Source organism: Pseudoliparis swirei, chromosome 19 (genome assembly GCF_029220125.1).
Source record: "Pseudoliparis swirei isolate HS2019 ecotype Mariana Trench chromosome 19, NWPU_hadal_v1, whole genome shotgun sequence".
Lineage (NCBI taxonomy): Eukaryota > Metazoa > Chordata > Actinopteri > Perciformes > Liparidae > Pseudoliparis > Pseudoliparis swirei.
The window spans coordinates 20,993,847-21,011,027 of record NC_079406.1 but is presented as its reverse complement, the minus strand read 5'-3'; the positions used below and the strand labels follow the sequence as shown (position 1 = coordinate 21,011,027).

Below are 17,181 nucleotides of genomic sequence, written 5' to 3'. Positions count from 1 at the left end.
TAAAAAGGAGGAAAAGAGCTGCGTGTTTTTACAGATCTGAACGATTTGGAAAAAACTACAAACACGAGGTAAAGTTGTAATTTGTCATATGTGCAGTCTTGTCTTTAGAAACAATTCGTTTATTTGAGTGATTTCTAACACAGACGACTATGAATCAACTTAACACTGCTCTAACCTTTCCCTTTCATGTTCTAGACATGGCTGCTGCTGCTAGCAGTGTAATTGCTGAGGACAGTTTTCTTTGCTCTATCTGTCTGTATGTGTTCACTAAACCTGTGTCGATTCCCTGTGGGCACAACTTCTGTCTGGACTGCATCAGGGACTACTGGAATACTGCAAATACTGAAATCCAATGTCCACTGTGCATGGAGACATTCTTGACCAAGCCAATGCTCCGGGTTAACACTTGGATTGCCGAGATGGTGGCAACGTTGAAGAAATGTGAACGGCCTTGTGTTGTTGGCCCTCAAGAAGCAGGAAATGGAAAGGTGCTGTGTGATCAGTGCTCAGATGCAAAGATCCCAGCAATCAAGTCTTGCTTGGTGTGTTTCATGTCTTTCTGTGAGACACATCTGATACCTCATCTGAGAATTCCAGCCATGAAAAAACACAAGCTGATCCACCCGGTTGAGAACCTGGAGGGCCGGATGTGCAAGACACACGACGAGCCTTTGGAACTGTTTTGCAGGACGGATGAAATGTTTGTTTGCGCATCCTGTAAAGTCGGAGACCATAAAACCCATAGCATAGGGAATCTGGAGGATGAGGCTGAACTGAGGAAGACTGGACTGGGAGTGGAGAAGGAAACCACGGATGAGATGATCAAGGAGCGTCAGCAGAAAATTATCGAGATCCAACAGTCAGTGGAGGCCAGCAGAGAAAAGACGGGGGAGGTCCTGTCGTCCAGCCTGCATGCAATGACTGCCATGGTGGACTACATGAGGAGAAGCCAAGCAGAGCTGGCTGAGGTGATTGAGACAAAGCACACAAAAATTGAAACGGAGAGAAATGGCTTGATTAAAGAACTGGAAGGAGAAATTATGCAACTGAAGCAAAAGACAGAGAAGCTTAATCAGGTCGAATTCTCCAACGACGCCATGTTGTTCCTTGAGAAATTCCTGTCTCTTACTTACACTCAGCCCCAGGTTAAGAACTGGTATGATGTGACCCTCAATGGTGATGTGTTTACAGAGCAGGGAGCCATAGCCATGCTGGAGACAACGTTGACCAGAGAAATAAGGGCGCTGTGTGATCCCGACTGGAAAGAAAAGCAGCAGCATGCTGTGGATGTGACTCTGGATCCGGACACGGCAAACCCTCTTCTCGTTGTTTCTCCGGATGGGAAGCAAGTCACACATGGAGACAGACAGAGGAATCTGTTAAAGAAACCAGAGAGGTTTGAAAATGTCCTCAATGTCCTTGCAAAGGAGGGTTTCTCCTCGGGTAAATTCTACTATGAGGTCCAGATTAAAGGCAAAACAAACTGGGATTTAGGAGTTGTAAACCAGTCCATCCGCAGGAAGGGTGACATAAGATTGAGCCCCAACAATGGATTCTGGACTATTTACCTAAGAAAAGGAAATGAGTTGACAGCCAACGCCAGCCCTGACATCAACCTCAAAGTGAGGGAGATGCCTCAAAAGGTTGGGGTGTTCGTGGATTACGAGGGGGGTCAAGTCTCCTTTTACGACGCCGACTCCAGGGCTTGCATCTTCTCCTTCCCCGGGTGGACCTTCACCGAGAAGCTCTTTCCGTTTTTCAGCCCCTGTGCCAACGATGGCGGCAATAATGCAGCCCCCTTGATCATCACGCCTGTCAAACGCAACAGCTGAGATTCTGGTTTCGTTTTCTGGACTTGGGAAAGAAGAAGAGACGGAGCGAAGGGGACCTGGAGAGGGGTGCGCTGAAATGTTTTCATCTGTGGAGCGCCAGTGTCAGAGCTGTGTCACTCTGTGTTGCCTGCCACACGGACAAGGGAATGCACATGCAACACACACACACACACACACGCCCACGTACACACAATATCGTGTTGGACAAATACTTTAATTTTCTGACTTTTGGTGTCATCTGTTCTTAACAGACTCAATTGTCTGACACACAGACCAATAAATAAAGTCACATCCTGGAGTAATGATCAAAACACTAAAATAGATTATTTACAAACCCTCAGGAATGAAAAACGAATATGGTCTAAAACATCAGCTATTGTTCTAGTTACAGTAATTCTGAGGAGAACTTGTGAGACACGCGTTCTTAACTGGCTTCGCCCAGGGGACAGTCAATCCCAAGGTGATCCCCTATATACAAACAATTGATGGAAAATAACTTGCATGTGGAAAATATACAAACAAATATTAGGACTCTCTTCTTATGTGGCTCTGTGTGAGATTTACTTTCTCCAACAACTCATGTCATTCGGCTAAACGGTTTGTTATTGAATGAATCAGTCGCAACACTGGAGCCTGACTGGCATAATGTTGTGTCCTCTAATTAAAATCAGCCAAACCTGCTTCCCAAGTTCACACACAGCTAATCTAATTGTTAACTTGGTTGACTTACGCAGCTGTTTATTGAGCTGAGCCAATTAAAGTATCTTTGCTTCCTTTTCTGTAACATTTAATTCCATTTATTCAGTTTATATCTGAATCAGATAAATCGATGATTTACGATCAGACGACAAAGCTTGTTTATTATGACGGAGCAGAGGAAGAACGTTTAGATATGAAAAGAAATGTTAAAAAAAACATTGTATTTTCACTTGTTTATGTATTTTATTTGTATTGATCATGATGCTCGTTGTCTCCTAAATAAGGTTGTTCTAATCTCATCTGAACATAAAGTAGCTGGAGAGATTAAGGAGTGCCGGTCAGATTGGCACACTGAAGGGCTGAATCAATCAGTGCGTTTACATGATGGTATAATTCGAATCTTGCTTTAGTCGGACTATGCTATCTTTTGGGTCATCTGCTATTATCCCAATATACATGGCAGTGAGTAATTCGAATCATTGGCCGAAAGCATGTCATATCCGATACGATAGGCGGCGCTGTTTTCATTACAACTCGTGGTGATACAGCCATTTCCGCTTGACCTCTTCACCACTACCAACAACAACCAACAACAACAACATCAACATTTCGAGAAAGATGGCGAACAGAGAGCAAGGCGAAGCTACATCCCTCTCCTATTCTTGCATGATGTTAATAGGAGTACAGCAAATGCAAATGGCGCTATTGGCGTTGTTTGTTTGTTTTCTGCCGGCCAGGCTCCCGGCAGTGACAACTTATCGTCTCTTTCGACTTCCGGGTCACGACATGGGAGGGAGGGAGGGAGGAGGGCGGCGGGATCTCAAGCATGCGCAAAGACGCAAAGTCCAGTTCCTAATCCAATTCACCGTTACTTGCCGCGATAGTCGAATTATCAACCGGATCGGATCGAGTTATCCAGGGGTGTTAATCGGATCGTAGTCGGACCGCACATAGTCGAACAAAGGTGTTTACATGAAACGGATAATTCGATTTCAGTCCGACTAAGCCAGTTATTCGAATGCATGTAAACACGGTCAGTAAGAGCTTAGAGACCACACACTGGGCTCATGAGTGTGTGGAGCTGTTGGATAGAAATCGTGTACAGCATCTCCATAATGTCTGTTTTATTTTGATGACGTTTTATTTTGATGATCGTGCTTTGTTGGCATTAAGTGAGGAAGATACATAACACGGTCAAATCAAAGAGGACCGTGAACAAAAAAGGAAATGAGTGACGCGTTACGCACATGTGATGTAGAAGTGAGTGAATTGTCTGTATTAGTGCCAAAATTAATAGTCAACTGATCGTTGCCATTCTCTCCTTTTGAATTTTGATATCACTTTGGAGTTTGATAAATTGTGATGGCCAGCCTCTGTGTTTTAAATGATAAGTTGTAAAAAACATTAAACACATTTTTTGATTACAAAAATGCAGCCCTAGTCTGTACATTTTGTACTGTATGTATGGTGAATATACAGATAAGGGGGAAAAAATAATAAAAAGCTGATTTTGAAAATTGCAAACCGTAATCTCCTGGATTTTTTCATCTGAACAACACTTGATAAATGCTCACAACAATTTAAAAAATCCAGTCAATAGATAAACACACTGAATGCTGAATTACTTCAATATGCAATTAAAGTGTATCTGTCACTTTGAGGAATATAAACACACATTAGAGACTCTCCTGACAGCCTGAGATTCACCACAACATACACTTAGCAATGTTCTAACCACCAGTCTCAAAATAATCCATTGATTTTCTTTCCCACTGCGTTTTGAAAAATAATGACAATTCTGCCTTTCACAAACAAGGGAATGAGGATTTAATGATTTGACACAGATAATTGCATGCCAGGTCTCAAGTGAAAACATGTTATCTGCAAAATGGGAATAGAAATGTGCAGGTGCTGTATGAATAGACACCTAAACGTTACGCAACATGTGCTCCAACTGCTGAGAGTCAGTTCTGGAATATGTAAATCAGTTACTTTGATAAAGGGAAGCAATACTGACATGTACAACATTTATTATGAAATCTCACTTACAGGAAAGCAGTAAAATATTCACTGAGAACAGCTTTTTCAGGGTGTAGCTGGCGGAGGTCAACATACTTTGAACTCAGTTTGGTACTTTAATATTTTCATGCATTCAATTTTATGAACCAATCACATGTTTTCTATGAACAATCTGAAATCGTAAAGTAACTTGTAAGGGTCAAGGTTCAAGGTTTTTTATTTGCCATCTGTGCCTAGACCAACAGTCCAGACACATTGGAATCGTTTTGCAGGGCTTTCTGAGTCAGCAGAGGTAAAACAAATAATAATAAAAAGATATATATATATATATATATATATATATATTAAATGCACACTATAATAAGAAGTAGAAGAAGAAGAAATATAAAAAAACACTTCATACACTGTACATAAGGTGGTAAAAGAATATACAGTATTACGTAGTTTAAAAAAAAGGTTATCAACATAAAAAAGGAGAGGGCAGATGTTCATGAATAGATAAATAGGCTAGTGCTGAGTACTGTTCCTAGCTTGTGAAAGAAAGAGGGGAAAGGGGACAGTTATATGGGGCTGTTGCACATTTTTAGATGTTGGGGGATGGTTATGTGGGGATATTGCACTGATTGGGATATTGCACATTTTCACAGATAGTACACATTTTTTAATAGCTCTGTTTTGCCATCAGTCTGACTGTGGCAGGGAAGAAGCTGTAGAAAAAACGTGTCCTGTGGGTGACGATGCTGTTCGCTCTGCTGTGTCTCCGGTTGTATGTGCAGTGTTTGTGTCGGAGCAGAGAGTGAGCTGGATGAAGTGAGTCTCCAATGATTCCCTCTGCTCTTTTCCGACAGCGCTGCACATACATGGATTGATTGATTGATTGATATACCATCCATTAGTCCATGGACGGAAGTTGTGTCCCTGTGATCCTCTCCGCAGTCCTTATGACTCTTTGCAGAGCCTTCCTCTCTGCCTGTGTGGTGTTTCCATACCAGACAGTGATGCCTTCGGTGAGGATGCTCTCTATCAGTCCTCTGTAGGCTAACTAACTACATCTGTGAAATAAATGTTGTGAGTAAATTATAAAGTAGCATGCAAATGAAATACATAAGCACACGTAGCATACAATTCTACTTAACAGTAGAGTACTTCCCCTCTGTGGCAAATTTGTCATTTGTGATTCTGGACTACACAAACTTAACTGAATTTAATTACTTGAGTAAATGTACTTAGTTGACTTCCATAAATGCTCATGGAAATAATTGTATCTTTGTACTATTTACAACCTAATAAATCAGATATTCAAATTAATTTAGAATAATACTGAAATGCTACAACTGATACACAGCGACCACACAACCTTGCACCCGTTTAATTAAATGCATCCAAAATATTGGACAGTTAATGTCAGCCTTACAAAGGATAATAGGCATTTATGACAACATTTACCAACATATTTACAAAACAAAAAGTAGAATGTTTTGGTTATTCATCCCCGGCTGAATAAACTGCAGTAATAGCGTCCATTGTGGTTTAAATATAGAAGCTCTTCTGTAGTTCAAATGTGCCCCGGTTTAATACTGTCATGGAAACAGGTTCATTATAAAAGGGGGCTTGTCAACAAAGGCATTTTCAACAGGCTCTGGCAATATTTTCAAATTAAAAGCACAGTCCTGGAGTGTGCAATAAGACAGCTGTTGATTTGTGAAGCTAACCCAGAGCACATCACATGTAACTGCTATTGATCCAGTCAATGAGCGAACACATGCTCCTCCGACGTGCCGGCAGCTTTTGGACGGCTCATTCTATTTGTTTGCTTTTGTTTTATCACAACAGAACTGCAAAGAGAGGGACGATCCTGCATTGCTGTGAAATGCTGATTCCCATGAAAATGCAAAAAACTTGTTAACTCCAGCAATTCGTACGGAGGCCCTGAGGCAGTCTTTGCTACGCGTTGTTGGAAAAGAGTGGAAAAGACGCTAGTGAGGTGAAGTGCAAGAGTGACGGATTAAAAGTGTAAAAATTCTATCCAAAAGAACCACAAAGAGTTTGCAACTGAAATGATGAGATTATGTTTCAGTCCCCAACGCAATTAAAAGCACGCATGAGACCATCATTAGTCACTTTCCAGCTAATACATATTCCTAATTCAAAATATTTCATATTTTCTGACTCTATAATATAATAACTGTGTGGTTGGGATGTGTTTGGTATTGTTCCTCTGCAGAGCTTTGAACTACTGTCTCCATTCAGCTGTATATGTTCCCTCGAGCCAACACCTCCAGGGTTGGACTGTTTCCAACCTTAAAGTTAAGCCCTGAGAGACAAAGGAAAAAACATACATTTGATATGTCCTCATAAATAGTTTGATATGGCTCTTCGGTCGCAATATTAATCGGTCTCCTGATGGTTGAAATTGAAAGTGAGAAGTCGTGGACACTATTGAATGGCTTAGCATGAGTTTGGTACAGACATTCATGTTCCCTTCTGGATGAATGGTAATAACCTTGGTGACCCCTCACCTTTCATCTAACACCATCATTAATACTATCCTATAATACTTTGGTTTCTGACAAACCTGCAGAACTAATGCCTTTCCCTTTATACTCAATGTTAATTTATTTTTGGCATCAAACAGCAAATATTAGCATGCTTACATGACGAGATAAGACGGTAACTATGATGAACACAGTGAACATCGCACCTACTAAAGACCAGCATGTCATTGTGAGCCTATTAGCATGTTGAAACTAGAATGGGCACTCGGTAGAGCGCATACCTTCGCATATCACAAGATTGGGCATTGAATTATGAACATTTTGGCATTAGTTGCATGCCAATTGGACAAAAATGTATCGTGCTATGGTAAAAAAAAGATGTTGACCTTTCTATGACCTTGACCTTGACCTTTGACCCGATTGATCCCAAAATCTAATCAACTGGTCCCCGGATAATAACCAATCATCCCACCAAATTTAATGCGATTCGGTTCAATACTTTTTGAGTTTTGCGAATAACACGCATATAAATAAATAAATACACGGCGATCAAAACATAACCTTCCGCATTTTCAATGCGAAGGTAATTAGCATTTAGCTAGGCATGGGAAAGTTGATAAACTGCTTCTGCATTATGTTTTCCGAACAGGATGTCCCGATGGTTGTCTCTGTGTGTTGAATCATGAATGGAGTCTCTGAATACATTAGTCTGGGTTATCACACTGGTTCAATAAATGAGTTTGTGACAAATACAAGCGTGTGGTGTGTGTCGCGTCCATGTTTTCATAGGACCACATGTCTTTGCCCCACAGTATGTGTATCTAATGAAGAGTCAAATGTAATGAGTTAAATCTATCCATGCCAGTCCCTTAACGAGACTAAATCCACATGGCTGCTAATGAGTCGGTGCTCCATCAGTCGTCCTCGGAGGGCTGGAGGACCTGACTGAAGCTGGAGACGACCCAGAGGCAGACAGAATCACACTCTCTAAGCCAGTAAATCCAAAAGCTACAGCTGTTGCAGACCTCCATCATTTAGCTCCCGGTCCTTCGGGGGGTAACTTCAAGTTAGCATGCAGTTACAACTGATAGACAGCGGAGTCATAGCCGACACGGGGACACACTAATCATCTGTAATCATTGATCTGCCATTACTGGGCCATAATCATTAGCCTGATGGATCAATGCTCTTGAGGATTTGTTGCTGGGGTATTATTAGCTTTCCAGCGGCTGCTGTGTACACTGGCGATGCATAATGTGCAACATGTGGCTCATGGAACAGCGTGTTTAGGGCTGAAATGTTGACTCAAGAAACTAGAGTTAAGCAATAAAAATCCCCAATTGATGTTATTTGCTTTAATACCTTGTTCCATCCGTGGATGTATTACATGCAGCAAACAAGTCCGTAAACCTTTATCACCGTCTCACAAAAAACTGATGCTGTGTATTGAACGTCCAACTTGAAAATGAAGCGGGGAAAAGGAAAAAGAGAAATGCAGAATCAAGCGGAAATAATGCCACAAAGTATTACTTTGGGGTATTTAAAAGCTGCTTTAGTCACATGGCAGCCACAAGAAAGCACGAGCAAAAGGTATTACGCTGTATCGAAGAATTACTGCAATGGCATGTGAACACATTCTTATGCCTGATGCAAGTGATGAGAAATATTCATGAGGGGACATGCATGCTTTATGTGGTGGCAAACAATAATATTTATCAATATTTGGTTGGAAGAGTCTCCAATTGAAGATATGTTAAACTTAAAATATTACATTATTAGACTAAATGAATAAAGCATGTAATAGAAATACCAACAGGTGTCATTGGAAATCATACAATGTAAAATTCCTGAATAGGCCAATTCAAGCATTCTTTTCCATGAAAAACATAAAAGCACAAGACTATTTAGTCACACTAAAACGCCATATTATATCATTCAATTCTGTATTAATTTCGACAGTCTCAGGTACTAAGCTTTGAATGAACTGTCACTGTATTGCTGACATGCGTGGTTTGTTTAGGGGGCTTGGAGCGAGTGCTCTTCGTGTCTTTTTATGTTGCACTGAAATTCGAAAAATTACAAAACTACAACTTTTTAAAAATATTTTATATTTGATATCATCCAAAACAGGGGCGGTAGTTAGGGTGGTGAAGCTGCCCCTCTTAGAACCGCCACAGCCTGCAACAACACTCACTAACTCAGTAATTTAACAGCACCAGGGAAGCATTGATTTGATTGTATTACTTTTATTGCTGTGCAATTATAAATAATACCAACTGAGATCTGATTGCTCCATGCAAGAGGTTATGTGAGACTGTGGTTAGGAACATCAGAGCTTTGGACTGAATCCTTATTTCAGCTCTCATAATAGCAATGCTGGCATACACATTATCATTAGTTTTGAGGGTAGGGAATCATTTACTTACATTTTGGACCGAAGTGGTAAACAAGACCGACCGACAGACAGATCGACATTGATATCTTTAGAGCCGTGTTGCTAGCACGGCTAAAATACAAACATCTATCGTTATCCAATTCCACACTTAATTGGCAGAATGAGCCATGGAATATTTGATTGTGCTATAAATATGTTAAATGTGTCACAATTACACATTTGTGCATCCAAGTCCCCCAATAGCTTTGCTACCAACCAAAAAAATCAAGTAAACAGTCTTGCATCTGTATCGCGTGATCACATAATGTATGAAAATCAAAGAGAAAATGATTGCACAACTTAATAATTGCGGTGGGATGGCGTTTAGTTAATGTGTGCCTATTCATATTGATCAAAGTTATAGGTAGATTAAATGTGCTCTACATTAAATAAACATGAAATCCATTTTTGTTTTGACAACAATTGGAATTTCTTTCCATGAAGGTTTCCTGATGATTTCCCTGGAAGCTGTGAGGAGATGCAGAGGAACTGCAGCGAGAGGTGTCATTATGACAGTAGTGCACTTATCCTGCTTTAATGGCACCTTTATTGTCATCGTTAAAACATATCCAACTGACAGAGAGAACAATAGTGGATCAGTGACTTTGTTCTTTACTGTATTTCTGAGATGGAAGTGAAAAAAGAAATTGTTGGCTCTTCCAGTTACAGATCAGATTTGTGCTTCACAAAGGCTTTGATCTTAAGGCTTTCTGACAGGCTTTAAACCGAGTAGACCACACACACACACACACACACACACACACACACACATACACACACACACTCTTTTCATTGACTTTATCCAAAATGGACTTTATTTATTTCCAGCTGTCATTTGTGGTTTTGAGAATAGTCATTTCAGCAAAAGTGCTTAAGTGAACTCTTCCAAAGGTTGATAAATAAAAAAACAATGTCTATGAAAAGTAAATAATAAAATGTGAAAACCATGCTAAGCTCATTTGCTTTCCTTTGTACACACATTGTGGCGAGTCAGACTGTACTGTTACTCTGGGGCGCTGCTTTTTATGCCCACTGAAGCTCTTGTCTCAGAGGTCGCTTTTATAAATGTCCCTGCTGTACCTTTTATTTTATTTTATTTCAGTTATTTTCACTGGATTTGTCGCGGCAGGTGTCCCCTCCAAATTTATATTTCTAAACAAAGCAGGGACAGAATGTGGGGAGGAGAGAACCTTTTAATTCACCGGACAAAAATGGTAAAAATGGAGAAGCAGCTGAGTTTACTGATCTTAAGGCACTTTGGTTGAATTATCAGAGTATGACAAAAAGAAAATAGCAGCACCTGGATGGAAGAAAACCGCCGCTAATCGGAGAGACAACTTATTAAAGTCCTGCATGATACGATGGGAAAAGAAAAAGGAGCTGCAAACTCACCAGGCAAAACCGTATTTTTATATATCATTCTAGATATGCTCATTTAATGTTTACAGTGATGTCATACTGTATACATGGATCAAATGTACTTGATTTGACATGTTCGGGAGGACATTTGCTGAATTAGCCTGACAGACATTCTTCTTTGGTATATTATATTATATACCTAGTATCAGCATTGTGATAATACAGAAGATGTATCCATATTACCCAACCTCAGGAATGTGAAAACTCTCTTAACTGTTCCTTTTATCTTCAACTCCAAAGAGGTTGTCATTAGTGGATCCGAGGGCTTGTGCAAATCCCATCATGCAATAACCCTGTGACAAGATACACTTTGGAAAATATATAGAAGGTATTATATTCATTAGCTTCTTATTGTCACTCTGGAGTAACAAGATATATTTTTTTCGAATTGGAAAGCAATCTCAGCAACATGAAATAGTAAAGCTTTGTTTGTTCACAATTTAAGGGGATAGTACCTGCAAGGTCAACACTGCAGTTGACTGGGGGACCAAGATTATCTTCCTTACATAATTAGTAACAATAGCCAGTGGTGAGACTGAAAGATAAATGGGCCATGTGCAGATTCTCCCCGGGTGGACTACCTTATCTCTACCTCTGAGGATTGTATCCATAATAGCACAAAGCACGCAAATCTTTGATGGAATCAGTGGCGACTGGTGGATTTTGTTTTTTGGTGGGGCCATCCAATCAATTTCAGCAAACATTCAAGTGATTCAATGCTACTTTGCAGTTAAATATTTCACATTTATTTTAACAGTTTTACATCATAAAGGACATTTTACTGATATAATTCAGTAGATATATATATACAGTATATACATATATATATATTGGTATATAATATGGATATATTTATTAAGATGCCCCTATGAATCTAGTTTGTTGGAGAAACACACAATCAGTGTGGTGAGAAAACCTGCATGTTTTTCTTTCAGATTATTTGTAGAGGAATTTACTACCAGCTGTGTTCTTAATTTCCTCCAGAATATAATCCCGTATAACCGACAGCATGCAGTCCAGCAGCTCGTTTTGCACCGTCTTTGACGTGCCTTTAAAAGCGCTTGCCGTCTTAAGGTGCTCCTCCAGCGCATCGTCTAGGGAGGCTACAAAATCCACTAATCCTTTGAAAATGCCAGGGTTGTCCAAGGAATCAGTCTCGTAATGCCCACGCAAGGCTAATTCATAAGCCCCACAAAACTTCACACAATCAATTATTTTGGATCAAATGTGCGTGTCTTTATCCACCTCCTCGTTGTGTTTTCTCACAGCGACCCTGTGTCCGTCGTCCAGCTGGTAGTGACGTTCACTTTGCCCAATATGGCTACTTGACGGAATTATACATGTGTGTCCTGGTGTTTTCAGACAAGTGTTTCATGTCACTTACTCCCATTTCTGTCCATGCAGGATCTGTCCTCGTCGATTTAAAAAGCAAGCACGGAAAGCAAAACACTGCATTAGCACGACAACATCCAGCTTGCCAGACCTTCCGCGTGTACGAGTTACGCAGATATCCTATTTAAAAAATATGAATGGGTGTATTCCATATCTCTAAAACACAAATATTGACAATTTGTATAATTTATAAATCAAAATTAAATTATTCAAGCCTTTTTGTTTTGTTTGTGGCTCAAGGTGGGTGGGGCCAGGCCCGGTGGCCCTCTATGGGCCAGCCGCCACTGGATGGAATCGTTGGGAATGTCTTTGGCAGGGGAAAATAAGCCATTTAGCCGGCTCGTGTGCGGTTACACAGGCAGTGTTTGACTATGAGCACTACTAGTGAGTAAGCTGTGCCCTGCAAGCACTGATATTAGTTAATTTAGAGCCCATGTGTAGATACACATGGGCTCTAAATTAATCTGCCAGATTGTAAATCCAGACCAATTAGTGTCAGCTCGATGGATGAAAACATGGAGAAACACCTCTCCGTCTTAAGGGCACTCTTCTTTCTACTGCTCATAATACAATTAATTAAAAAGCCCTTATCTAATTAGACAGCACAATGGCCAATCATCGGGTGAAACACACCCACACACACACACACACACACAGAAACTACAGTGCATTCATTAGCACACAAGGACATCACCCCAGCATTTAGTGTATAACGGTCAGAGAGCTGAAGGCTTGTGAGTTTCTGATTGGCGGGACTGTTGGCATGGGGAGAGCCAGGCGGATTGAAGATGTCCACTGTTCTGCTTCCTGGTTTTAGCCGTGTGACCTCCAAACAGTCCAGACAAGCAGAGCCGCGGGCTACAGCAAGCTAATCAAAAACAGCAAAGACCAAACAAGGCTACCTCTTTCAGACACTCTCAAAATAACAGGATTAGTTTATCTGTCACCAGCAAATATTTGATGCTGGTTGCATTTAAATGACATTCCATCAGAAAAGATCCAAGCAGACAGAGTGAGCCAATGTAATTCCAGGCAGGGAAGCAGCACAAGACATAAAAGTATTGGGGAATTATCGTGAAACCAGAGAGGACAGGTTTCTATATTCTTGTGTGTTGTGATGTTACTGTAGTGAGGTGGTGTTGTCAATACCTGGAGGCAGACTGATTCTTTGCCTCTTGCAGTTTCCAGCAGTGTTTTCCATCGAAGCACCCTCCGTCACAAGCGGCCCGCTGAAGTGGAGAGGGTCATTGCTGGTCGTCGGGTCAAAGGGCAGAACGCTGAGCCCTAAAAGATGGAAAAAGAAGTATCACGTTACAAAACAGCGGAAGGCAATCACATGGGGTCGCACACGGCAATATGCATCTCAAAATAAATACTGCATCCACAAAATGACCATTTATTTATCCACTACTCACCCCGTGTTACTTTGTATTTGTATCGAAGAATATGGAGAATGATGATGAACTGATGAAGAAAAGTATGGATGAAGTGAGGTAGATGGATGCCGCTTTGATATGCGTTTGGGAAGGAGTAAACATGCGATTAAATAACATCCAAATCTTATTGTGTAAAAGTTTATAAACAGATGTTTTGGTATAGCTTTCTCGTAAAGGGGCTGCCCATTTACTGCATACAGTAAGACTTTTCTCAGTTTTATTAATTATCTTTTCACCAAAGGAACATAAACAGGAAACAACATTTATTTCAAGAATTTAAGGTAACAGGAGTGAGCAATTGATAAACAACGGGTCATTTTGTGGGTGAAATGGTCCTTTAAAGTTGCGTGAACAAGAAACCCATAGAACAATATAACCAATATGTTCTCAGATCTGTAGGGTCTGACGGAGCGTTTTGATCAATATCATTGACTCTTCAAATGCTCCGCCTGCTGCATCTTTATATTTGGACCTCCTGTCACTGTTTGTTCATCTACTTGACACAGGCTAAATAACCTTACAACTAGAGGGCACATGATGGAGTAATTAGCTTGTGGCAAGAGACCATTAACTGGTTCATGAAATAAATAGAATTATCACCTCAAGGGTGTGTTCCTCCACCAAACACGCACATGGTTTACATCCATGTCTGTCAGAAATGTTTTGCTTCATCATTACATTATATGTCATTTAGCTGATGCTTTTATCCAAAGCGACTTACAATCCTGTTACATTCATACACCGTAGACGCAGCTACAGGGAGCAGTTCAGGGTTAAGTATCCTGCTCAAGGACACATCGGCTAGGGCGGGGATTGAACCTCAAACCCGCTGATTGAAAGATGGACCTGCTACCCACTGACCCACAGTCGCCCCATCAACATCACACATTGGAGTAAGATTGACATAATGAGCACACAAATGTGTTTCGTGAGGCCATAGTGAAGTGTGACCATCAAAATATAATCTGACAACCCTCGAGCCCAGGTGGAACATTTTAAGAGATTTGCTCAAGGTGTTCCTGAGGCATCGCTTTAATGAGGATGGGACACACAGACAGCCTACAAATATACTGCCTACATCATTGAATACCAATTAAAACAATTTTAAGATGCTTAATTGAGCCACATGACTTTCAAGAAATTATCATGTTTCCAATGAATGGCATGCTAGATGTCTGGAAAACACATTTAAAAAACACATTTCATGATGACCTTTACGCCCTATTATCTTTCAACAGACGGATAACGTCTGAAATACTGCAAATGTATCAGATTAAAAGTCTGAGGCATTAGACAGAGTTGACAGTCCCTGACCAGTTGTGTCCAAAACAAGTTTGTAAAAACATTACAGACAGCCAGAGGATGAAATATAATAAATGACAAACTCTAAGTCATGTGACAATAAAATAGTTCTATCCTGAGATGCTGCCATGAAGTTATAGATCTTACTTCAAATGTCTGTAATGTGGGCAGTCAACACGCACACAAACTAAAACACACACACACGTTTTGGGCCTCGATATCGTGTAATATAAATACTTTAATTTCCACCTGCTCCTTTTGATGTCATCTGTTCTTAACATATTTAATGACACACACAGCAATAAATAAAGTCACGTCCTGGAGTAATGATCAAAACACTAAAGTAGATGTTACTTACAAACCCTCAGGAATGAAACGCGAATACGGTCTAAAACAGCAGCTATTGTTCGCTTGCTACATAAATTCTGAGAAGAACTTGTAAGACACCAGTTATAAATTAATATACAATGCATAACTCTTAATTCACACCTGTTTAAATGGAATACAGCACATCTGGATGATGGCAAGTGAAACCTTCCATCTCAGGTCCAGTCGGCTTTATTGGCTCACAGTTGACACGCAGACATCAAACGAAGACGCTGTCCTACTTACCTACAAACATATATATTCTTCTTGATTCTGAGTTATTCCGATAAAAATCTCAATAAAAAAGGTTTTAAGAGTATAACTATTGACACAGCTTAGTTTAGCTCAGTGGTGAGCAAGGTCGTCCTTTATCAGAGGGTAGCATATGTCGATTTGTCCTTGGGCAAGACACTTAACCCCAAAATTGCTCCTGTAGCTGTGTCTACGGTGTGTGAATGTGTGTGAATGTTAGTTAGTCCTGATGGACAGGTGGCTCCAGGTACATACAGGTGTATGAATGGGTATGAATGGGTGATTTGATCATGTCATGTTAAAGTGCTTAGAGTGGTCGGAAAACTAGAAAAGTGCTGTACAAGTACAGGTCCATTTACCATTTAATACATGCACCTTCATATCACAGTATTCTATCATTAACACCCGGGTGTCCTGTTGGCTTCATGGTTGTTTCCCCATTCTTTTGTTCTGACAACTGGCCTCAAGGCATACATTTTTGTATTTGACATATTTACTTGTTCCATCTTCTCCATCCATTTACCTTTTTTTCTTCCATCTAACTACTCACATCAGGATGCACGGAAAGGTGCCAGCAGACACCGACATGAGATTGGCTTCATGCATTTATGGAAGCGGCTCAGCCTCTAAATCACTGTTATGTCTCATTCCACAGAGCGGACAAGCCCCGGCCGATAAGGCGTTTACAACCGATTTTAATAGCTGCCTTCCTTCAGCTGAGCCTCCTCCCCGTCCCCTATGCGATGAGAACAGATACGTACGCACATCAAGTATTGGAAGAAACAATGAAACACTGTGCACCTATTTCCATTTTAACCTGAACCTGAGCGCAGTAGTGCTGAAATCTAAAGTAGTTAAAAAACTAAAAACATGTTTACCTTTAGTCTCCCTGTAAACACAGCTCTTCAAATTAACTCCATTGCTTCCCTTTTGGATAACAGAATCCTTATCAAAACCTTCCTTTGACACCACATGTGAATATGAATGCAAGTGTTCACACATGCCTAAGCATACCCCTGTATTTCTCCCCAAAACCTGTCTCTCTCTCTCTCTCTCTCTCAGAGTCAGTTAATCTTCTGATTTGATATGACTGCCATCAGTCTCCAAGAGGTTACAAAAGCATAAAGAAAGGAAACAAAAGAGCCAAAAGATCAGAGTAGGTATGTTCACAGACGTGCTACTAGGAATTCCAGGCCTCAACACATGCGTGCCCCACCCACACTGCTCGTCTCACATTTCTATTCTGGTTTGTTTGTGTCGATGTGTTTTTACTGAGCTTCAATCTGTATCTCTTCACTCCATCTGGACATCTAGACATCTTTCCAAAAGACCTAAACCTGAATTGCCTGTCATTTAAGGATGCTAATTATGATTTCTTTTCTGACCTTGTTCTGATAGCCGACCCTCGTTAACCGACCACCAGCCTCGAGCTGACATGATGAGTACCTTTCATGCAGGGCTGCTGTGGTTGAAGTGCCGAACGAGCCGCCCTGCCACAATGATCACCGATGCACAAAACAGGTTGAATCCATCAT

At 40.6% G+C, this 17,181-nt stretch overlaps 2 protein-coding genes across 2 annotated transcripts in view; one reads left to right on the top strand and one right to left on the bottom strand.

Moving 5' to 3' along the window:
• Window positions 1-17,181, bottom strand: part of LOC130210246 (ecto-NOX disulfide-thiol exchanger 2-like) — a 220,488-nt gene that overhangs the window by 157,856 nt on the left and 45,451 nt on the right. The window contains exon 2 of the mRNA XM_056440285.1: window positions 13,440-13,574. Within this exon, the coding sequence (XP_056296260.1) occupies window positions 13,440-13,574 (135 nt within the window). The remainder of the gene's footprint in view (window positions 1-13,439; window positions 13,575-17,181) is intronic.
• On the top strand, window positions 25-3,965 carry LOC130210247 (E3 ubiquitin-protein ligase TRIM21-like). The gene is made up of 2 exons (XM_056440286.1): window positions 25-68; window positions 196-3,965. The coding sequence occupies exon 2, from the start codon at window positions 198-200 to the stop codon at window positions 1,830-1,832; it is 1,635 nt and encodes a 544-aa protein (XP_056296261.1). The 5' UTR covers window positions 25-68; window positions 196-197; the 3' UTR covers window positions 1,833-3,965.

Excerpts from the sequence above, each read along its gene's own strand:
- LOC130210247 (XM_056440286.1), top strand. The coding sequence starts at position 198 with ATGGCTGCTGCTGCTAGCAGTGTAATTGCTGAGGACAGTTTTCTTTGC.